The sequence below is a fragment of the Pan troglodytes genome, chromosome 5 (genome assembly GCF_028858775.2).
Source record: "Pan troglodytes isolate AG18354 chromosome 5, NHGRI_mPanTro3-v2.0_pri, whole genome shotgun sequence".
NCBI lineage: Eukaryota > Metazoa > Chordata > Mammalia > Primates > Hominidae > Pan > Pan troglodytes.
In genome coordinates this window covers 14,361,209-14,384,910 of record NC_072403.2, presented here as the reverse complement: position 1 = coordinate 14,384,910, position 23,702 = coordinate 14,361,209, and the positions used below count along the sequence as shown (strand labels likewise).

The 23,702-nt window shown below is 35.1% G+C and overlaps 1 protein-coding gene across 31 annotated transcripts; it reads left to right on the top strand.

Moving 5' to 3' along the window:
- Positions 1 to 139: 139 nt before the first annotated feature.
- On the top strand, positions 140 to 22,695 carry SLC35B3 (solute carrier family 35 member B3). 31 transcript variants are annotated; one of them, XM_063812088.1, is made up of 12 exons: positions 193 to 684; positions 1,332 to 1,377; positions 5,631 to 5,924; positions 6,822 to 6,841; positions 7,753 to 7,874; positions 13,180 to 13,334; positions 14,969 to 15,076; positions 16,115 to 16,212; positions 18,292 to 18,384; positions 18,793 to 18,904; positions 20,791 to 20,860; positions 22,064 to 22,695. In XM_063812088.1, exons 3-12 carry the CDS (start codon positions 5,876 to 5,878, stop codon positions 22,212 to 22,214), a joined length of 978 nt encoding a protein of 325 aa, XP_063668158.1. In that variant the 5' UTR covers positions 193 to 684; positions 1,332 to 1,377; positions 5,631 to 5,875; the 3' UTR covers positions 22,215 to 22,695. The 31 variants fall into 31 exon arrangements, 28 of the variants coding, with proteins under 28 accessions (XP_063668152.1, XP_024212821.1, XP_063668158.1 ...); XM_063812094.1 differs by having other exon boundaries at positions 195 to 322; XM_063812087.1 differs by having other exon boundaries at positions 217 to 418.
- The last annotated feature ends 1,007 nt before the right edge of the window (positions 22,696 to 23,702 follow it).

Sequence of the window (23,702 nt, the reverse complement as noted above, 5' to 3'; positions counted from 1 at the left end):
GATTCTCCAGCAGATCGGCGCTCACCGACCTACTCCATTTCAGTGGGTAGAGGTAAAGGCTGAAAGACGACCCTCGCACCGCCGGGCCCACCTTGGCAGTGCCGGCCTAGCGTCTCTACCCCATAGAGCATGCGCGGGAGGTAACGGCCCGCCCGCCAACGGCAGCACAGGCCTGTCGGGAAGCGGGGCCACGCGTCTGCGCACGCGCGCAGGGACACATAGGCGGAAGTGGCCTGCGGGCGCCGGAGTTGAGAGTGCTTTCCGGGAGGCGACCGCCGCGGTGGAAAGTGCAGGAGTGGGCGAGGAGGAGGAGGAAGAGGAGGTGATGGCGACGGACCAGGGGAGGGGGAGATGCTCCGTCTAGCTCAGACGCCACGCAGGCTGCCGTCACCCTTCCGGGTGACATACCGGCCTTGGGGTACGCGTGCCTTCGGGGCCTTTCCTGTGTTTGGGACCCAGATCTCCTCTCCTCCAGAAAACCTTGACACTGCCCATCTTCCTCATCCAGAAGGAGCGTTCGAGGAATGGATGAGGTCGGGATGGAAGAAACGGGTGATTCCCTTTTTTTAAAGAGCGGAAACCGGCCGGGCCGTTTCCAGGGAGGAGCATCTGTTCCTCCTCGCCCGTTTTTCGCCCTCGGGCTGGCGAGAACTCCCTCAGGTCCCAATCCGTGGACTCGCAGGGGTGAGGTGACCTCAAGGGGTCTTTTACGCTGTTCTCGGGGTCTCTGGAGAACTGTCAGCCACCTGCATACCTCTAGACTGTATTTACAGTTAACTGTTTCCTCGTTCCGTGTTTATTAAATAGGGGCACTCCAAGGTACTCTTTTCTCTATTTGGCTTGCAGTAGAATGTGATTGTTCTGGCTGGGCTATTAAGTTTATGGCATAAACTTCCACTAGAAGTTCTGCAAGTTTCCTCCAGTCTTTGCAACTGAATTATCTCTCCCGTCTTTTTATTATTTAAGGAATATTGAAAGTAAAAGATGGAATGATTTGGTGCGCTAACAGAATCTTAAGTGTTGAGTATCTGCATTTTTTCTACATTAGGATATCAGAAGCCTAGAATTGTTTTTTGATTAAACGTTTTTCTAAGTGAATTGAGATAGTTTGGAACTTGGAAGAGAGGCAGCATTTCAAAATAATTTAGACAGCGTTATTTTTACTTAATTACTTAATATATAAAGTCCTAGTGTTAACTTTTTCTCTTGAAAAAAAAAAAAGAATAGTCTTCAAACATTAGCACAGGGTTTCTCCACCTTTGTGTAATGATGTGTGTACAAAGAAATGAGATGGAACTTTGTTTTTTCTGTTTTATAATCGTACGCCATAGGCCATGATTGATTCCGGAGCGCAGTTAATCAAGGCATAATGGCATGGTAAGATTCTTTTATTTGTAACGTTGAGTGTGGCAAAGTATAGTTAAAATCACGTTTTTTCAGGTTAATGACACCGTAATGACTTTTTTTTCATATTCTACCTTTTTTTGGTGTGGGACTTTTGTCCTTCAGGTCGGAAAACTCAAAAACTGAAATAATTGTGACTTCAATAGGTCATTGTAACTCAACATTATCACTAATTTTAATTTTTAAATATACATTGTATGCCGGAAATGCTACCTTTTTATTCCATTTTAGCAGTTGAAGTTGAATATCTGTGTTGAATTTAGGAAGAGGCCTCAGGCAATTATACACACCTGTGATTTTTTAAATATATATATATATATATATATTTTAGTTTCACTGATTACTGTGAGCTTCAAAAGCAAAGCACAATGTTGATCATTTAGTCTGAAAACTAATTTTAATTCCATGCTTCATTTTTGCTCCTTGCATCACAAGGAGTTTGGCCCATTTTTTTTTTTTTTAGATGATGGTTAGTATCAGTCATTAATGTTTGAAGTGGAAGGGATATGGCAGACATTCCCCAATGATCACAGTTATTAGGTATCAGAGGTCTTTATCAGTCACACTTTCTCACCAGTGATGTTCTTATTAATAAAACAGCATTCTAAATGCAAGGCTTTGGTGGGCAAGTTTTATGAGACTGATGCCTCAGGCAGAGGAAACAAATTTATTTTCATGTTCATTTCAGATGTTTTGTGGGGAGTTTCAGTAGCAATGTCGGTATTTTGGCATACATGTAGAAAAGACAGTGCTAGAGAGATTTCATTCTGCACATATGGCCTAGATCTGCAGCACATAAAGTTGCCAAGAAGTGTATTAGAAGTGGTAAAGTGTTGGAAAGGAGCTGAATAACGTTGATTAAATAAATGGTGCTTGCTAAACTGCGGTAGAGTCCTTCATTTAATCTTACATTTTTGTTATGTGCCAGAACATCATAGGAAGATATCTCCTGCCTTAAGGATTTCATAGGCTTTTAGGAGAAACAAGCATAAAAATGAAAAAGCTATACCATTATAATTTAGGAATTTGAAAAATATGTATAATATGATTGAGTCCAGGACATCAACTCGTTTTTAACTTCGAGGCCTTATTCATGGATGCAGCATGATCAGACTTCACGTTGAGCCATGTGACAGGTCAGAAAGGGAAGAATTGATTATAAACAGTCTAGTAATCTAGGCAAGAGAAAATGGCTGCCTGATGGAGTAGGGTCCGAAACAGATATTAGATATAGTTATAGATGTAGAGTTAACAGGAATCTTGGCAAAATATAGAATGTGAGGAAAAGGAAAGATTCTTAAGATGACTCCCAGATTTTTAGCTTGTGTTTCATACTAGGTACTGTTAAGTGAGATTGGGAATATAGGAACAAACAGTAGATTTGTTTTGAGGGGAAAATAATCAGCTTTGGCCATTTTAAATATGAAGTGCCAGCAGAGCTTATGAGTAGAGGTATCAAAGAAGCATTTAGACGTAGAGCTCTGGATCTCAGGAGAGAAGGCAGCGTTGGAAATTCAGGTCTGTATTTCCAGCTGCACATCAAAGGGGTGAGTCAGCTTGAGCACACCATATCACCCTAGCAATATTTCTAAAAAGTTGAAGGATGACAGCTAACACACTTATGGACTGTCATATGCCAGGCAATTTTACATTTATTTCATATAGTCCTAACCAAAATCCTGTGATAGGCACATTTTTAACTCCTCCCACTTTTGAAGGTACAGAACCTAAAGCTCAGAAAAGTTAAACGATTTGCCCAAGGCTCCTCAGCTAATAAGTAGTAAAGCCAGATCTTGAACTCATATCTGTCAAAATTCCAAAGCATGGGGAAAGCATTATGCTATACTGCTTTCTTATACTATTACCTATAATTGTATTGAGTCATTACAATATGCTTGGCAGTTTACTAAATTACAAACATCTCAGAAGAAGGTGACTTTGGGAAAGCGTGACCTTCTGGAGAAATGTTTTGATGCCAATAAAAGCAGGAAAGAAAGATATTTTCTAGAAGTTTTATTTATTCTGTATGTATGTGTAAATATGTAAGCATTATTTGTAAGTTTTCCCCACTCTTTTTCTATAAGATTTTCAGTTTTGCTCATAAAGTTTGCCAGTACCACCATCCATTTCAAAAATCGTATCCAAGCAGAAGGTGAGTGATTGCAAGCTGAAGTTTGAGGGTATCAAGAGGAAGGATCAGTTTATTTGGTTCATCTGAATATCAGGTCAGAGTATATGCCAGGTACCAAGGACACAGAGACAAATAAGATTTGAATCTTGCCTTTCAAGTTCTCTTTTCTAATAACTGGGGGGATTAGTGATGGTGTCACAAAGGAGGGGATATTAAAGCTGAACTTCCAAACCTGACCTTGAGAAAGAAGACCTCAGGCTGAAAGGACATCATGAACAGAAGGCAGCGGTGTTTTAAAGTCCCTGGTGTATTTCAGGAATGAAACATGGGTGGTTTAGGGCTTTATTGAGAGTGGAGGGAGAGCAAACTTAGAAACCTATGTAAGGCCGGGTTTATTTGAATGGTGCACTATATCCATGCTCACACATAGAAAAGAGTAAATTGTTAAGGTTTTCGTCTCTTCTACATTCAAGCACAGGTTTGACCAAATATTTAGGAGAGATAATTTAAAGCATGGTTTTAAAAGAAAGTCACATCTCAAAGATACCCTGCAAGATTACATAAAAAGTCTTACAAATGACAGTGATTGAAACATAATGTGGGAAGCAAGAACAAAGGAAAGCGAAGAATAAACAAGAGGAACACAGTAAACTTCATGAAACAACTTTTCTATTTAGAAATATGGCAGGTGCCCTATAAAATGTTGTGGTGGCTGCATATTTTTAGTTACAAGTGGTATTCAGATCCTTGACCCCTCCTTTAATTCCTAAGGATGACCTGGTTAACCTCTGTAAATTAGCAAACTAGAAGTGATCATGAAGAGGCGACTCTAATTTTGGCCATTTTAAGCCATCTTGTAACAGTTTAAAAAAACATTACCAAAGGAAAACTCACTGTCAAAATTATTCTTATTTCTCTTCGTGCCGCAGAGTTTAAATTTTTGTTCCCACTGGAATTAAAAACAAATGAGTCGTTTCTAAGAAAATAACTTTTTCTTTTACATAGGTTTGTTCTATACTTTGTCATAATTCTTCAGTCTTTCCTCAGTCTTTACATGGAGTTCATTTTTTCAGTTTATATAAATCCAAAGAGAAATTGATGGCTTCATAATTTTTTTTAGACTGACAAAAAATGACATGTTTTCTCCAGCCTTTTACATCCCAGAAGAATGTAAATTAAAATGATTTGTTCCAGAGGAAGAAAACATTTTTTAACCTAAGAGATGCTACTGCTGAAGCATATTGTGCTTTCTGTAGTCTCTGATAAATCTAGCTTTTTAAGGACCTTAGGTTTGGGGTTTCTTTGTTTTGTTTTGTTTTTTTTCATTTATTTTCTAGAGACAGGGTCTGGCTCTGTCGCCCAGGCTGGAGTGCAGGGGTGCAATCATAGATTACTGCAGCCTCAAACTCCTGGACTCAAGTGATCATCCTGCCTCAGCCTCCCAAGTAGCTAGGACTACAGGCATGCACCACCATGTCCAGCTAATTTTTTTATTTTATTTTATTTTATTTTATTTTATTTTATTTTATTTTATTTGGTAGAGAGAGGGTCTTGCTATGTTGCCCAGGCTGGTCTTGAACTCCTGGTCTCAAGCAACCTCTCTGCTTCAGCCTCCCAAAATGTTGGGATTACAGGCATGAGCCACCACACCTGGCCTTCATTTTTTTAGTTTATTTTGTAAATGTCATTAGCAAATATATCTTAGAATTGTCTTAGTATTTAAAGGAGAATTACTTATTTTTTACTCCTCTACAAGTGAAGATTGACTTTAATGTTGAGAATGTTATGCATCAACTATATATAGACACAAAGACATGTTTAGTTCTTTGATGAAATACTAGCTTTTGTTGCTGTGGAAATAAGTACGGTTTATATTCAGTTTAATGATGTACTAATCTTTATCACCTGTAGACAAATTGTTTAAAGATTGCAGGCATATTGTTTTTGGTGATTTGGAACCTAGAATACAGGAATTAATATACTAATATCCAGAGAGAAGCAGACATTTGTTTAACTTTAAAGTATGATTTGGAATATTATTTGGAGGATTAAACTTTATCATGTAAATGTTTTAATTGCTTATTTCCTTCTCTAGGACTTGACACAGCAAGCAAAAGACATACAGAACATAACAGTCCAGGAAACCAACAAAAATAACTCTGAAAGCATTGAATGCAGCAAAATAACAATGGATCTCAAGTTCAACAATTCCAGGAAATATATTTCTATCACTGTGCCATCCAAAACCCAAACAATGTCACCACACATCAAGTCAGTTGACGACGTTGTGGTACTTGGCATGAATCTCAGCAAGTTTAACAAACTTACTCAGTTTTTCATATGTGTTGCTGGAGTTTTTGTATTTTACCTAATTTATGGGTATTTACAGGTAAAAAAGTTATATGTTTGTAATATGTTAATTATTTATAATAATTGCAGTCAGTATGGGCATTTACTAGTTTTGCCCAAGATAGTCACTTAGGGGATACTGGCTGATTCATAATTTGAATTTTTTAGTATAGAGTAGAAAAGAGCTTCTTAAAACAGAAAACAGATCAAAATTCAAGAGTTAAATAATTTAAGTGGGGAGGAGGCATATGTAGAGACTATCTTGAAAAATTTTCATTATGAAAATTAAGTTTTAAATATTTAACAAAATGTAGGTAATAATTGCAACCATGTGTTTCCAAGAGAAAGCAATGATTCACGTATTGATTGGTATCTTGGAACATTATTGAATGATAGTGCAGTTTACTTGATTCTTGGAGCTCAATAATAAAAGATCATTTTTGCAAAAATGTATCAGGATATTCTATGGTTTTCTAAAGGTATCTCTTTAATCCTATAATATTTGAATTCTTTCTTTTTTAAACACCTCTTATATTCTCATTCTTACTGGTTTTGTCTTCTAACTTTGCCAGAATCTTACTGTTCTGTGATTTTTTGCTGGCACAAAACATTTCTGATACTGCAACAATTTGTCTCATATTTACATTATATTTGGAAAAGTTATATACCTTTGGCTAGGAGCAGATTTCTGACCTTCAAAGACATGGGCTGGATGGGTGAGGATCCAGGCTAGTGAAAACAGGATGTTGGAATGGGTTCTAATTTTATGAATGGTCATTTAATTAGTGGATATTTTCCCATAACTTGAGAAAGCCTTTGTAATTCAAGGAAAGGAAAATGATGTATTTTCTTAAAACACAGATATTTCCAGTATTCTTTAGTACTAAAAAGTTAAGTGAATTTAAAAATTGTTGTATTCTTTTTCATTGTCCTGTAGAGATGATCATCAAGGGAAATGTAAGTGAACATGGAATTGTGACTGTTTTTTAGTTAGCTTGCAAGAATGCTATGAACAATATTAATGTAAAACAAAAATGAATTAAAAATTTTAATATTTATAATAACTGATATTCCACTAGTAGGTGATATAAAACTTGAGATGCCACAATGAAGAACAATTAAAAATAGAGATTAGAATTTCTTGTTGAGAAACATTTTAGAAACATTTTTTTCTTCAGCATACTACTGTTACCAAATAGCTTGGGAACAGAGTTAGCCATTGCAATGGAAAATGAATTTGAAATTCACCCTGTAAGTGTCATTAAATAAATTTTCTCTAATTAATAATATTTTAGTTTATAATTGGTTTATGCAAAGTTTTTTAAATTACACAAACCCCTGCTAATTGTATTTATAACTTAACCACTTTGATTTTGTAAAAACTGACATTGCTACTATTACTTATAATTACATATCAAAATAGTTCAGAGAAAATGGTTGGGGTTTGGTAATGAAGTGTTTTTTATAGATGTATGCATATTCATACATACACTTCATTTATTCAATTTGATTTATTGATCAATTTGACTTATTCAATTAAAATTAAACCAGATAACTATTAGAATAACTCTTAGTGACTTGTTAAGAATGGCTTATTAATAACTGATATAAATATTGCTTTATAATATAACATGTTTAGGCAAATTAACCATTTCCTCTAAAAGAAGAAGGTTTATATCATCTATGGCACAAGAATTTCAAAAAATAACATTACCAATATGAAAGAGCTTCTAACCTCTCTAATTTACATTTTGTTGTTGTTGGAGGTGGGGCTTGGTTTCTTTAAAAATGTTGTGTTTCTAAGAATTTATTTTTAGGAAATTAGTGTGCTGCCTTGGACTTAACAGTGTTCATGTGTCTTTTGACAGGAATTAATATTTTCAGTGGAGGGTTTTAAGTCCTATGGCTGGTACCTTACTTTAGTGCAGTTTGCCTTTTACTCCATATTTGGCCTAATAGAACTTCAGCTTATTCAGGACAAAAGGAGGAGGTATGTGGTTTGTTTTTATTTTTTGATATTTCACTTATATTAGTTGAATTTTTTTGGCATACTGAATATGCATGAAATTTATACTTCTATTAACAAAACGTGATAGGCACGAACTCTTAGTGTAACTAACTTAATACTAAATACATTTTATTCATTTATACACTGAAAAAAATAAAGTCTTAAATGCAGTATTACAAAATAAAAAAATATTAGCTTTAGGCTCAACTTAGTGTTATATGTTCTTAAAACATGATAAAAAACACAATGTACATACTTGATTTGTATAAATTCTGCTGAAATAGGTGCAGTTACTGATTTGTAGTACAACTAACATCACAGTGGTGAAATGAAATATCAGTACAGGTTGAGCATCCTAATCCAAAAATCCTAAATCCAGAAATGCTCCAAAATTAGAAAAGTTTTGAGTGCCAATGTGACACAAGTGGAAACTTCCAAACATAAGTACTTAACACAAATTTTGTTTTGTGCACAAAAATGATATAAAATGTGCACCATGACCAGCTCTGGGACAGCTGGGAGTGACCTTGGGCGCAGCCCACAAAACCTTTCTTTCCTCCTAGGCTTCCTGGCCTGTGATGGGAGTGGCTGCCATGAAGACCCATGACATGCTCTAGAGACATTTTCCCCATTGTCTTGGGGATTAACATTCAGATCCTTGTTAGGCAAATTTCTGCACCCAGCTTGAATTTCTCCTCAAAAAATGGGTTTTTCTTTTCTACTGCATCGTCAGGTTGCAAGTTTTCTGAACCTTTTTCCTCTGTTTCCGATTTAAAATGGAATGCTTTCAACAGCACCCAATTACCTTTTGAAGGCTTTGCTGCTTAGAAATTTCTTTCACCAGATACACTAAATCATCTCAAAGTTCCACAGATCTCTAGGGCAGGGGCAAAATGCCACCAGTCTCTTTGCTAAAACATAACAAGAGTCACCTTTGCTCTAGTTCCCAACAAGTTCCTCATGTCCATCTGAGACCACCTCAGTCTGAACCTTATTGTTCATATCACTATCAGCTTTTTTGCCAAAGCCATTCAACAAGTCTCTAGGTGGTTCCAAACTGTCCTACATTTTCCTGTCTTCTTCTGAGCCCTCCAAACTCTTCCAGCCTCTGCCTGATACCCAGTTCCAAAGTTGCTTCCACATTTTTGGGTCTCATTTCAGCAGCACCTCACTCCTGGTACCAATTTACTGTTATTAGTCCGTTTTCATGCTGCTGATAAAGACATACCTGAGACTGGGAAGAAAAAGAAGTTTAATTGAACTTACAGTTCCACATGGCTTGGGAGGCCTCAGAATCATGGCAGGAGTCAAAAGTCACTTCTTACATGGTGGTGGCAAGAGAAAATGAGGAAGATGCAAAAGCAGAAACCCCTGATAAAACCATCAGATCTTGTGAGACTTACTCACTACCGTGAGAACAATATGGGGGAAACCACCCCCATGATTCAAATTACCTCCCACTGGGTCCCTCCCACAACAGATGAAAATTATGGGAGTACAATTCAAGATGAGATTTGAGTGGTGACACAGAGCCAAACCGTATCAAAAATGTTCTATAAAATTACCTTCAGGTTATGTGTATAATGTATATATGAAACATAAATAAATCTCATATTAAGACCTGTGTCCCATTCCCCAAGATACCTTACTATGCAGATGCAAATATTCCAAAACCTGAAAAAAATCGAAATTTGAAACACTCTGGTCGCCAGCATTTTGGATGAGGGATACCAAGTCTGTATCTGTTGTTATTCTGCTTTTTTAGAATGTGAAGTTATATTTTGTGGGATATGCCCCAGCTAACATTGCCATATGATGTCCGATAGCTGAGGTTGCCTTCTTAAGCATTAGAGAAACAAATCTCATTCCTTTTCATCAAGACCAAATGTGCTTGTTTGACAATATCCTTTCAGGTAGCAACCATCTAGATTTGAGAAATATCTTGATATATCTTTAATGGCATCTAGAACAATATGCAATAAAACTTAGTCTCTGATTATAAACAGAAAGTGGTTAGGAATTTGAATATAAAATGTTCTTGGTTAATGTAAGAAGTGTGCTCCTTCTGTCGTACCCTAATGTGTGTATATATCGTGTATCTATTGGGCAGTTTAAATGTAATAACGACTGTAGTACTGACATACCTTGATACAAATGTTTAATCCTTTAGTGAAGATTTCAAAAATTGTGCAGCTTTTTTTTAAATCATAAAATGGTGTTGAAGTTTGTATCAAGGTAACTACAGTTTTACATATTTAAATCTATATTACAGGTTTCTTCATGGGTCTAATTTTGCCTCTCAGCCTGTCTTTATTGCCAATAAATTATTGTAGCAATTGTAAAAATATTTGAACCTTAGAATATCATCTTCATTATTTTTATGTTCTATCATGATTCTCCATGATAGAATCATGGAGGCAAGCTGATGAAATCCAACTTCCTCATTTTACCAATGAGAAAACAAAGACCTAGAGGAGTACTGGGAATAGCCATAGGTGATAGAATAGGATGTAATTAAATATATCTGTCAAGACTAATATATAAGGAAGCTTGATGATGATTTACTACTTATTACAAACTACTGGGCCTTCTAAGGTAAGATTGCTTCTAAGGTAAAAGACACTAATACTATCTTTGTAGGTGAAAAATGATACAATGATGTGAAAAATGATACAATGATGATGCATGTTCTGTTACATTTCAGAAAGAAACACCTCCCTATCAGCTACCCCGATGAGAGGGGAGGGGGCCTCAAGCCATGTTTATCCCAACTTTTAAATCACGTGACCATAACATATTTTAAAATAAAATAATTTGTACTTGATTTAAATATAAGTGAAATAATTTGGGAGAATAATTTATGTATTTATAATAAATGTAATTATGAATTGAAACCTTTCTGAATTTATTTCTGCAAATACACCCATATCTGAATTTATTTAATGGTACTGCTACTCGTTAGACCTTTAATTAGCTAAACTCTTTGCTGTTGTTATTTTTTTCTTCTTCCCACATTTATGTGAATACCGACATACTGGAATAAGTACATCAATACTCGTTGAGAATTTGGAGTTAGAAACATGGGTTTGGGTCTTGGCACTTGGGTCTTATTACATCTGTCAAGACCTCAGAGAAGTTTCTATAATACTCTAAATTTTATCTTGAGGCTCATATCTGGTAATGCGTGCTAAAGTACATCATAAACTGTAATATCCTAAATATACTGCTTATTATTTTTCATCAAAGAATACCTTGTAACATTATTATTAAATAGTATAAGTTTCTAATTAAGGAGAGTGCTCAGATTTGTCTTGAAGAGGTTTTTAAAGTTAAAATTTTCTCCCCGGCCAGGTGCAGTGGCTCACGCCTGTAATCCTAGCACTTTGGGAGGCCGAGGCAGGTTGATCACCTGAGGTTAGGAGTTCGAGACCAGCCTGGCCAACATGGTGAAACCCCATCTCTACTAAAAATATAAAATTAGCTGGGCATGGTGGCGGGCCCTTGTAATCCTAGCTACTCAGGAGGTCAGGAGGCTGAGGCAGGAGAATGGTTTGAACCTGGGAGGCGGAGGTTGCAGTGAGCCAAGATGGCGCCACTGCACTCCAGCCTGGGCAACAAGAGCGAGACTCCGTCTCAAAAAAAAATTTTTCTCCCCATTTCTAAGGAAGCAAGCAATTGACGTATTAAATAAAATAGAAATAGTGAGTATCCTGGAGGCAAGCTGATCAAATCTAATTTCTTCATTATACCAATGAGAAAACAAAGACCTAGAGGACTGCTCAGAATTTTTTGAGCTCCTTTTGGAGCTACTTTTGGATTTAGTTCCCCTGTCAGGCTGGTTTTCTTTCTACCTGTACTGTGCTACTTTTCTACTCATTCCTTGTAATTCTTCTGACTTGAATTTTTATTTTCTGCCAATGATTTGCCATTTATCTTTGAGAAAATCTGACCACCTTGACTTGTATCATTTTACCTGGCGAAGTGGTGCTCCACCATCACTGATGATATCCCAATGAGGGTCAAACCCCATGGATGGCATGAACGCGTTTACACTGATGCATATGGGCATGCCAAGTTGTTTCCACGTGGATTTTCATGGTTAACTACTATATTAGTAGTTAAGTAGAAAAAAAACCCCTCAGAATCGAATGTAAATGATGCATTTTAATTGACTTTTTCCAGTAAATTATTTTACCTTATATCTAACCATATATAAGATGAGAAATTTTGTTGCCTTGATTTCAATGTGAACACAAATTCTAAAATGGAAATTACATCTAACTCTCCAGCATTATCAGTATGAATAGTGCCTGATTGTGTCTGTGTTCGTCATACCAGCAGACAAGATTATTAGTTTAGACCATTAAATGTCTAGTCAAAGTGAGCATATGCTCACAGTAATGGCTCAAAATTCTGAAGATGCTAAATTAAGAATCTCCTTTAGGAACTTTAGATAGAGCCAAAGTTAAAAGACTTGAAATCATGAGGAGAGAGTCAGATACCTCATCTTAAAAGTTGATTATTATAACATAGAATATAGAGAGATGATCTATAAGATATTATAATAAAAATTACATCTAGGGTTTTAAATCACATGAACTTTTCCTAGAGAAAATCTTGGGTTATTTTAGCAGAATGGATAGATGTATTTTTCCTAATGCTAGATGGAAACATTAGGAAACAGAACAACAATTCAAGAGTTAAAAATTAGTTTTAAAATGTTAAGGTACCTTTTACCATTATGGAGGCCAACATTAGCTGGGCATGGTGGCGCACACCTGTAGTCCCAGCTACTCAGGAGGTTGAGGCAAAAGAATTTCTTGAACCCGTGAGGCAGAGGTTGCACTTAGCTGAGATCATGCCACTGCACTCCAGCCTAGGCAACAGAGCGAGACCTTATCTCAAGCAAACAACAACAAAAGAAGCTCTTTTTCTCTAACTTAAGATGGTTAAGATGGTTTTTATTTGTGGCTAGAACTGCTGTTAAAAAAAAAAAAAAAAAAAACCTTTTGTCAACATTTATACCTTCAGTAAAAATCTAAACTCTTTTTTACATAATTGAGTGGCCTCGTTTATGATTGACTAAATAAAGGTAAATTGTTATTTTTATAAACTTTTTTATACAAGAGCATTACAGTTTTTAAATAGTGATTTTTTTACTGATATTTCCAGAAATAGTAACCAGAAATTAGAAAAGTAATTAGACATTTACACATTGTGAACACATTATCTTTTAGTAGTATGAATTGGGTCCCAAAATGAAGGTTTTAAAAATTGTCTTTTACAGAATACCAGGAAAAACCTACATGATAATAGCTTTTCTAACTGTGGGTACTATGGGGTTATCAAACACTTCCTTGGGCTACCTGAATTACCCTACCCAAGTCATCTTCAAGTGCTGCAAATTGATTCCTGTTATGCTAGGAGGAGTTTTTATTCAAGGTATAGTAATGATATGTTTTTATACTATTTAAAACTAATAGGCTATGTTATGGCATCTAGCATTAGGAAAAACATTAAACTTCCATTACATTTTCAATGAGCATTCTAGATATTGTAACAATTCTGAATTATGTCTTACCAAAATAAGGTATTCTAAAAACACTGATGGCCAGGCACAGTGGCTCACGCCTGTAATCCCAGCACTGTGGGATGCCAAGGTGGGCAGATCACAAGGTCAGGAGTTCGAGACCAGCCTGGCCAATATGGTGAAACCCTGTCTCTACTAAAAATACAAAAATTAGCCAGGCATGGTGGTGTATCCATGTAGTCCCAGCTACTCGGGAAGCTGAGGCAGAATTGCTTGAACCCAGGAGGCAGAGGTTGCAGTGAGCCGAGGTCACACCACTGCACTCCAGCCTGGGCGACAGAGCGAGACTCCATCTCAAAACAAACAAACAAACAAACAAAAAAAACACTTATATGCCTTAGTTTCTGAAGTCAATAATTTGGACTTAAGGAAAAGAAAAGATAATACTTTGTTTTTATTATTTTATTTTGGAATCTACCACATTTCCAGCAATACTATATTTACGTATTAAAGGTCTAGTTCAAAAGTACGTGGAAAGGTCCCTTTTTTCAGTTCCTTCATTCTTCTACTCTCCAGGGGTCTACCCTTCACTTCCATTGTGCATGGGCAGTTCTCATATTGAAGTAAAGTTTAATCTGAGCAGAACTGCGTTTTTACCAACCTGCTGGCTTTAGTGATGTTTAGAGCCCCAGCTAAGTGACAAGTTTTGTGGAAATACGAGTAAAAGAGGAGGCAGTGATAGCAACAAACAGTGGAAGTAGCTTCTGTTGTTCACATTAATTGTCACGAGGAATATTCGTGTTTTAATAGTCGGGTGTTTCTGTATCACTGAAGTTCTTATACAGCCTGATATCATTTATGCATTAGATACCATCCCAGAATAAGCCTTTAAAAATGAAAGTGTTGTCAACTACTTCACGTATCATTTCAGGATAACTTCATATAGGAAAAAATAATTGACCTCAATCCCTATTAAAAATCACATTTATTGTCCCAACTGACTAGGCATATATAATATTGTCGTTATAAACCTTACAAAAAAGTCATACTACATTTTATTTTTAAAATAATGATATATGAAAATAATTTAATTTTCACCTGCCTGGAAGTTATCACATTATGATATTTGCAAACTTAAACAGTTATGTAACCAGAATCATTACTCTGGTTACTTCGTAAATTTACAAACTACAAGAAAATGCATAACCTTTTATTATGCACAAAGTAAAACAGGAACTAAATTTCCAGGAAATTTTTTAAATGTTTGTGGATGTGCATTATTCTTGCTGTCAGTTTTTGCCAAAGTATGTATTTTAGTGTCACTATTATACCAGATAAAGTAGCTCTCGTTTCTAACTTACAGGGACATATTGCTGCCCATTGGTAGTTTTCAGAAGCCCTCTTGTGACTGTCTTCTGCCTTGACCTAAGTGTTCACGTTTTTGGCATTGGATATAAAAAAACAAATCCGTGTTCTACTTAACACATAGAGCAAATATAAAGCTGGGTGGGTATTTGCATAATGAAGTGGACTTTGTTTTATACAGGAAAGCGTTATAATGTTGCAGATGTGTCTGCTGCCATATGTATGAGCCTTGGCCTGATATGGTTTACCCTCGCTGACAGCACGATTGCACCAAATTTCAACCTGACGGGTAAGTAATTTATTTATATTCCTAGCTTTTATAGGCTTTTTAGTTTAGAATACGAATTTCAAATATTTTGTAAGCATTTTAAATGATAGTGTGACAGCTGCAATTTTCATATCTAACATAAAGCTTTTGGACTTTCCATATAAGATGTAGTGAAAATATCACAGCTCTGTAGATAAAACAATTTGTTTGTTTTTTAGTGTGCATGCATTTTGATGCTTCTCAGGAATGAAGTGTTGACTCAGATTTGTTTATGTCAGTTGTACCTTTATTATAATTATGTCATAACTCAGTATTAAGTTATTCAAAAATGAATATGAACAAATAATTGTTTTTGTGAAAACTGAGTTAACTGACACAACTTGATTGACAAGCAATAAAATCACTATTGAATGAGGTGTGGGTAAAACCACTGTGAATATTGGAGGGAAGCTCATAAACATATGAAAGGATTCTGTACTCTGCAGGGCACTTTTAAACAAAAACACCTTGGAAATCATGGAAAATGTGTGGTGAGTGTGTTTATACAAAGGAGAAAATATGGAATTCTATTCAGGACCCATGCTCAAAGAAAAAGGCCCTGACAGCAGCGTGCACGTTTATGTGATTTAAATTAAACATTTTAGTAATAATAGGGTTTTTCAAAAATGACTTTTCTCTTCATCTTTTTTTTTAAATTAACTGAATAGCCACCAATCCCAATAGATAGATATCCTAAGAGTTTCTTCTACACTTTCAGAACTAGTGGAACTATTAGACTAGTAGAATATTTATGGAACTGTTATTTAATACGCTATTGAAATGTGAAATGTGATATGTACAGAACTAACTCAGTTTATTAGTATATCTTTTTTAATATCATCACATATGTACTTGTTACAACCGATTGTGAATAAGAATATTCTGGATTACCGAACAAATGTAGTTGAAGATCTGCTTTTGTTTTTTAGACCAATGAAATTTCTGATAAAGCTTGATTATAGTTCATATGTTTAAATAAGGAGGGTTTTTTTGTTTGTTTTTTTTAATACCTTCTTGAAGGTGTGGTGCTTATTTCCCTGGCACTATGTGCAGATGCCGTCATTGGAAATGTTCAAGAGAAAGCTATGAAACTTCATAATGCTTCTAATTCTGAAATGGTAAATACTCTAGTGTTTTTTCTTCAAATTAGACAGATTTAAAAAATGGTGATACACATAATTTGATGAAATAATTATTATAACTAGCATTGCATTTTAAAACTCATTTTTACAAAAGTAATACATTCAAACATTATAGGAAGGTAAAAACTAAAACTACAACTAGCAGTGCTAACCGCTTGTTGCATAGTTGACAAATTTTTTCCTCATTGATTTAGTTTTTTATGTATTAAAATAAAATCTTTTATGTCCTTTCTCTCATCTCTTTCTAGTGGGTAGTATTTTTCCATGTAGAAGTTTGTAATTTTTATATGGCCCAATTTGTCTTTTCCTTGCTGGCTTCTGGCTAAGTATCATGGTTGAAAAGAGCTTTCCTAACCCTGAGATTTAGAACATTTCATCCCTGTTGCCTACTAGTTTTGTGATTTCCTTTTTTATTAAGCCCTTGATCCAATCTAAAACTTTTTTAAAAGAACTTTTCTTTCAAATGACTACCATTTTTTCTAATATCATTTATTGAATAATCCACTTTCAGCTCATTTTAAATGCCCTCTTTATCATATCACACTCCTGTGTGGCATTCAGAATTGTATTTGAATTTATTTTTGCAATAGTACATATAATGACAGCAGCTTTATCATACATTTATTATCTGTTAGGACTAGCTACCATTGTTCCTTTTCTTTTGCAGAATATTACTACCAGTAGTTATTCTGGGGTGTTTATATTCCCAAATAAACTAAAAATTCCATTGGTATTGTGATTGGTATGGCATTGAATTATAAATTAATTTAGGGAGAATGGCATCTTGATTATTTCAGTCCAAGAATAAGGTATGACTTTTCTTTTACTCAAGTGGTCTTTTTTTCAATGTCCATTAGAGTTTAAAGTTTTCTTCATGTAAATCCACCACATTTCTTATTAAAGGTATTGTTAATAATAACTTATTTAAAGTTATTTCATCTTTTTGTGGTTATTGCAAATAATATCTTTCCGTATCTCTTGTAACTGTTTTTTTTTTTTTTGCAAGTAGTGTCTTTTTGTATATCTTGTAACTGGTTTTTATATAGGAAAATTATGTTTGTGTGTGTGTGTGTGTGTGTTTACATTAATTTTATAACCAACCACCTTGCTGGACAGAAAGAGCATACTGAATTAAGGATAGACAGGACTATTCTTTCCTGTTATTTTCTTGACATAGAATGGGGCAACTTAGGTAGTCTCTAATAACACAGGAACTTGGTTAAGAATTTTCTTCATCATAATCACTACTCATTGTAGATAAGGTAAGGATGGGCACAGAGAGAATTGAGGGAGTGTAGGTCGTTAGAAAGTTAATATAATGCAGTGTTTATGATGGGAGGCTCTGGAATAAGATAGCTCAGTTCATATCCTGGCTTTACTAGCACTCATTTGGGGAAAATTACTTAATATCTCTAAGTTATAGTTTCTTCATCTGGAAATTGGATTATGATAACTAAGAATACCCATATCTAGGGTGGTTGTGAGAAGTAAATGGAATAATCCGTACCGAGCTTCAACACAGTACCTGACACACAGCAGATATTTAGGTTTGCTGCTGCTGCTGCTGCTGCTGATTCTGTTTATGAAAAGCATAGTAAATTGGGATTAAAAGTTTGGTTGGAAAATAGAGAAGTTAAGCAGTAGATATGCCATATGCTGCTTATTTTCATTATATTTTAATGTATTTTAGAAACTTAATTTTTTTATGTTTTATAAGTATCTTTAAAGCTTTTTGTTTTGTTTCATTTATTTTTTTAGAACTCTAATATGAAAATCTGATTTGATTTCAATAATTAAGCCTAGAAAGAAATGAATATGTAAGCATATATGAAAGGATTAATATTACTAGGTGTTATTTTGTACATAAAATGAGGCATAGACTTATAAAACATTAGAATCAAATATCATTTCTGGAAATTTAGGCCATATTGAAATGATAATGTTTGTTTTAAAATGTTTGTTCTGCAAACCTAATTGAGCCATAGAGTTAAAACCCTTAATCTTCCATTTTCAGTTTCATAGTACTTTTTTCTGCTTTATTTTTATCTGCTCTAGGTATTGTATTCGTATTCAATTGGTTTTGTATACATTTTACTGGGATTGACATGCACTAGTGGATTAGGCCCTGCAGTAACATTTTGTGCAAAGGTAAACACTAATCACATTTAAAAAAAAAAATCTTCTGTTAAATAATTTTCTCTAAATTTCTAATTTCCCTTGTTCAAAAGAGGCTATCATAGATATAATGATACCTCCTTTAATATAACATGCCAATCAGAAATTAATTTCAGAAATGAAATGACTGATATTTAAATTTATTCTATCCTCGCTATACCCTATGAGTTGATTTTTAAGCTGTTCATAATGTAGGAAAGTTGAGGATCTTTAATTTCAACATTTTTTTTCATTAAATCAAAATAAGAATCTTTGCTTGACTGCATTGTCAAACAACTTATTATTGCTCAAGAAGTTGATTAACATCTGTAGTTTTATTTTATTTGTAATACCTCAGAGTTTGTTTTACATTTTTCTAACAGGCTTTTTTATTTTTTGCAGAATCCAGTTCGGACCTATGGTTATGCGTTCCTTTTTTCCCTCACTGGATATTTTGGAATCTCCTTTGTTCTGGCTTTGATTAAAATTTTTGGTGCACTTATTGCTGTAACAGGTAGGAGGGATTTACTTGCTTTGATTATAAAATAAGCATTTACATTTTCTCTGATGCTCTTTTTCAAAACATAAGGGCAACATCTCTATATTAAAAAGAAAATTATCATATTTCACCAATTTATTCTTTGGCTTATGTAAAGAAAATGTTGCTTGATCTTAGTTTCTTATTTTGATGGTTTAATTTTAAAATCAAACATATACATTTATCAGAACAGTAACCCTTAAACGCATTAAAAGAACTTTCTATAAAATTATGATGAGATGACGACCTCCAAAGAAAGTACTGCCTTTATATGCTTTTAACCTGTAACTGAAACTTTCAGTTTTGTTGCATTTCAAGTATGAGAGGTACACTTTAAATAAGCTTTTTAGGCCTTTCATTTGTACATTTTCTAGGACATCAACCAGATTAGCTTCCCTCTTCACCAATAAGCACTATGCACCTGCTGTGTGCAGGGTCTTTGCTTGGCCCTGTAGAAAAATCAGTTGTATTTGTTCTGCTTTGGAGGAGTGTACAGCCTAGTGAGGGGAACAGATGAGTCAATGTGCCACCTGTGTCATCTGCCAAAACTCTAAGGCACAGCTTTTGCCTTAGAGGTGCAGGCAGGAGTTTTCCTCTCTCACGTAAAAGAAAGCCAGAGCTGGCAATAATCATAGCTAATGCATACATAGCCCTAGTATGTACCAGACACCATTATTTTAATCTCACAGCAGTCCTATAAATTAGGCACTATGATTATTCCATTTTACAGATGGATAAACTGAGGCACAGGGAGGTTAAGTGACTTGTCTCATAGTCAACCAGAGCCAGGTTCCAGTGATGGCAGTCTGGCTGCACACCTGTGCTCTTCACCATACATTATACTGCCTCTAAGCTGGTATGGTGACTCCATGGTCATGAGAAACCCACGTTCTTTCTGTCTGCTGTGCCATCTTCATCCTCATGCTATGAAGTGGGATGGAGTAAAAGAAGATGAAAATCCTAAAAGCCATACTCCGAGAAACAGCACTTCTGCTCACATTTCACCATAGCCTAGACACATGACCACACCTAGTAGCAGGAGAAGAGGGAACATATACCCAACTCAAAATAGGGGTCCTTTTACTATAGAAAGAAAAAAACAGACATTGGGAATCTGACTCTGGCACGTTTCCAGAACAGTTTCTTCCTTTGGAATTCATTCATTCATGCATAAATTACTAAGTGCCAGGAACTGTAGAGTCTTGGAATATACAGATGAATAAGGCAAGAAACTAAGTAAAGCACATAGTCAAGTGGGAAGATGGCAACCGATAGTGCAGTGAGGAGGAAAGTGCTGTCATGGAGATCTATGCAGATCTCCCCACTCTGCCTGGGACAGAAGGGAGGAAGGCTTCCAGCGTTACGGCAGACTTCCAAGTGTAGTACTTCAAAGGACAGGGAAAAGTTAATACAGTTGTGTAAAGAAGATTGTAATGGTTACTCATAGTCTTATCCAGAGATGACCCCTATTAAGATATGAGTATATCCTTTAGATTACGGTTTCTAAAGAATAACCCCTGCCTCTAGCTAATCATAGCTTCCATAGGAAAGCCTTTCTCTAAGACTTAAACTGTGGCTTCATAATACCATAGCCTCCATCAAGTGCTTACTACAGTTGTACTTTAACATTTAACTGTATTAATTATTTAATGTCTGTTTCCCTACAAGACTAAACTCCATAGTAACAGGGAACAGTGATTTTTGTGCGTGTGTTTGGTTGGTTGGTTTCTACTTTCCATTGTTACCTTGGCACCTCAACAGATTCTGGCATATAGTCAGGTCTAAATATTTGCTGAATAAGTGATTTCTAAAATATCGTCAAGATAATAGGCACATTCTAAACTAATTTTTTGCTCCTACAGTGACAACAGGAAGAAAAGCAATGACCATTGTACTTTCGTTTATATTCTTTGCTAAACCATTCACGTTTCAGTAAGTACTTCTTAATTAAACAATTTTTCTCAGTTTTTAGATACTGTGTTTCACATTTCCTCTTAATTTCAACTTTTCTACTTTTTCTTTTTTGTAGTAAGTGTATTTATTTTTATATAAATTAATGTGGTTTTTTTTTCCTGTTATGCTTTATAAAGAAACCTTTTCATCTTGATCTCTTAACTATCAGTGTGTCTTCTGCTATTTTGGAAATGTTGGTAATTTATTATTTTGAATTTATCATTTTGTATACTTAAATTGCCTAACCAGAGTCCAGTGCAAATGTGACCTGTTTCCATTATGAGTGAATATGAGTGATGTGTACGTTGTTGAGATTAAGGGATTCCCCTTTGCCCTACTGCAAATATATAAATTATGTATTTACATCACATGCTTTAAAAAAATACTAGTTTATTTGATGCCTGTTTCCACAAAGGATTTAAGGTAGAGAAGTATTCCATAAGTTATATCCTAAAGACTTTAAACTAAGCTTTTATTTCGTGTGTGTGTGAAAGTGTTTACTATCATATTTACTGTCTTTACTATTTGTTTGACATTAGCACCATTTAAACTTATATTGGTCAGGATGGTGAAGTTTCAAACCCAGAACTTAACAATCTATAAGTTTGGAATGAAACATAAAATTAATTTCCATCAATGTATTACAGATTATTATTTGTCTATAAACTAGTTTTTCTTTCTGTATCTACTAGGTATAATACATAATAGTGTTACGTCATACATAAATATAATTATAATGGTTCCCCTACTTTCTCAGGGATGTTTCTTTTTTTATTCCTTTATATTCTACCCAACTGAGACAACGAGTTGGACAGCTGAGTTTAATTACCAAAATGGCCTTTGGTAGATATACATGTCCAATGCTTTAAGTGTACTCTTACGACTTTTGGTAGGGGACTGTACTTTGAATATACTGTTATCCCCAAAGTTCAAATGAACTATGTCATATAAAATTTTATAAAATATCTTTCTTTATATCTACTCAATGCATTATTAAAAGATACAGAATTCTATCAAATCTCATCTAAGAATACTATTTTTATTTTAATGCTATTATTGTAGGCTTCTAATAGAATTTTACTTCACTGAAGAATTATTATGGACATATTACCAAATTCTGTGGTTAACAGTAAATTGTTATTTTGCTAATTTTAATTTTTTTTCCTTATTTCTTTCTCTTAGGTATGTATGGTCTGGTTTGTTAGTTGTCCTTGGTATATTTCTCAATGTTTACAGCAAAAATATGGATAAAATAAGACTACCATCACTGTATGATTTGATAAACAAATCAGTGGAAGCAAGAAAGTCAAGGACGCTGGCACAAACTGTATAGACAGTGATTGTCCTATTTAAAATAGAATTTTAAGGGAACAGTCATCAATTAATTAACTTTCCAAAGGGACTGATAAAAACCAAAGGATCTGGAGGCATTGCTATCCCGTTTGTGGACCGATTTCATATGAAGTTGTTTTGCGGTGTCAGCCTTTTCTTCAGAGCATTTGTTTGACTGACTTCCAAAGCAATCAAGAGAGCCACGTCTAGCAGACTTTACAATAAAATGTCAATATGAAAGACTGTAATTCCTAGCAGTTTATTGAGAATTTCACTGGAAATGGACCATGTGTTGCAAGACTAATTGGCTATAATTATATCCTATCAAAGAAATCGATACGTAATAGCAGATTGTTTTATATTCATTCCATTTTGATGGTGTTATTTAAATTGATTCTCTGTTATAAGAGTAAACTGATGAGTTGAAGTCTGGAGAGAATAACATTCATTATAAATAAAATTATTCTGTGATCTTTTTTCAAGATGTGTTAATAGAATTTTGTTATAAAGAGAGAAATGGAAGTTGGAGTAAGGCTTAACATGAACTTTAAAACTTGAGTTTTCTCTGATTTAAAATTATTCTTTAGAGCAGGAGCTCCCAACCACCCAGGCCGTGGACTGGTACCAGTCCGTGGCCTGTTAGGAACCAGACCATGCAACAAGAGGTGAGAGGCTGACAAGTGAGCATTACCATCTGAGCTCCACTTCCTGTCAGATCAGCAGCAGCATTAGATTCTCATAGGAGCGGGAACCCTGTTATGAACCGCATATGCAAGGGGTTTGGGTTGTACACTCCTTTTGAGAATCTAATGCCTGATGATCTGAAGTGGAACAGTTTCATAGTTTTATCCTGAAACCATCCCCTGTCCCAGTCCATGGAAAAATTGTCTTCCACGAAACTAGTCCCTACTGCCAAAAGGGTTGGGGACCACTGATTTAGAGAAGACATGCTTTAAGTTTTATGTAGAATATAGGCAAGGTAGTAAAAACAGACATCATTCTGCATCATGTAAGTATGTGTAGTAAGAAAAATTTGCTACAGTTTGCCCAAGTAATCCCAAAGGAATCATGATTGGATTTTTTTTCATTGAAGAAAAAGTAATTGATGTCTCAAAATTATAATAAAATAATTATAAAATTATCCTAGTTTTTTCCATAAAAGTAAGATTTAATTTGGAAGTTTGAGGACAAGATAGGATAAATTTAAGAAACACAAGTAGAGTTAGCAAATTTGGACAATATTTTCCGCCTTAGCACATTCAGGCTGCTATATAAAATACCATAAGTGGGTAGCTCATAAACACTGGAAATTTATTTCCCACAGTTCTGATGTCTGGAAGTCCAAGATGGAGGTGCTGGCAGATTTGGTGAGAGCCTGCTTTCTGGTTCACAGAAGGAGCCTTCTCATTATGTCCTTATATGATGAAGGGCCAAACAAGCTCCCTTGGGTGCTAATCCCATTTTCAAGGACTCTGCCCTCATGACCTTA

Bases quoted from the DNA above. Each gene is read 5' to 3' on its own strand.
- SLC35B3 (XM_054686615.2), top strand. From the start codon at position 352: ATGCTCCGTCTAGCTCAGACGCCACGCAGGCTGCCGTCACCCTTCCGG. The intron at 553-5,630 runs GTGATTCCCTTT...TTCCTTCTCTAG, and splicing joins GGTCGGGATGGAAGAAACGG to GACTTGACACAGCAAGCAAA. The intron at 13,335-14,968 runs GTATAGTAATGA...TGTTTTATACAG, and splicing joins AGGAGGAGTTTTTATTCAAG to GAAAGCGTTATAATGTTGCA.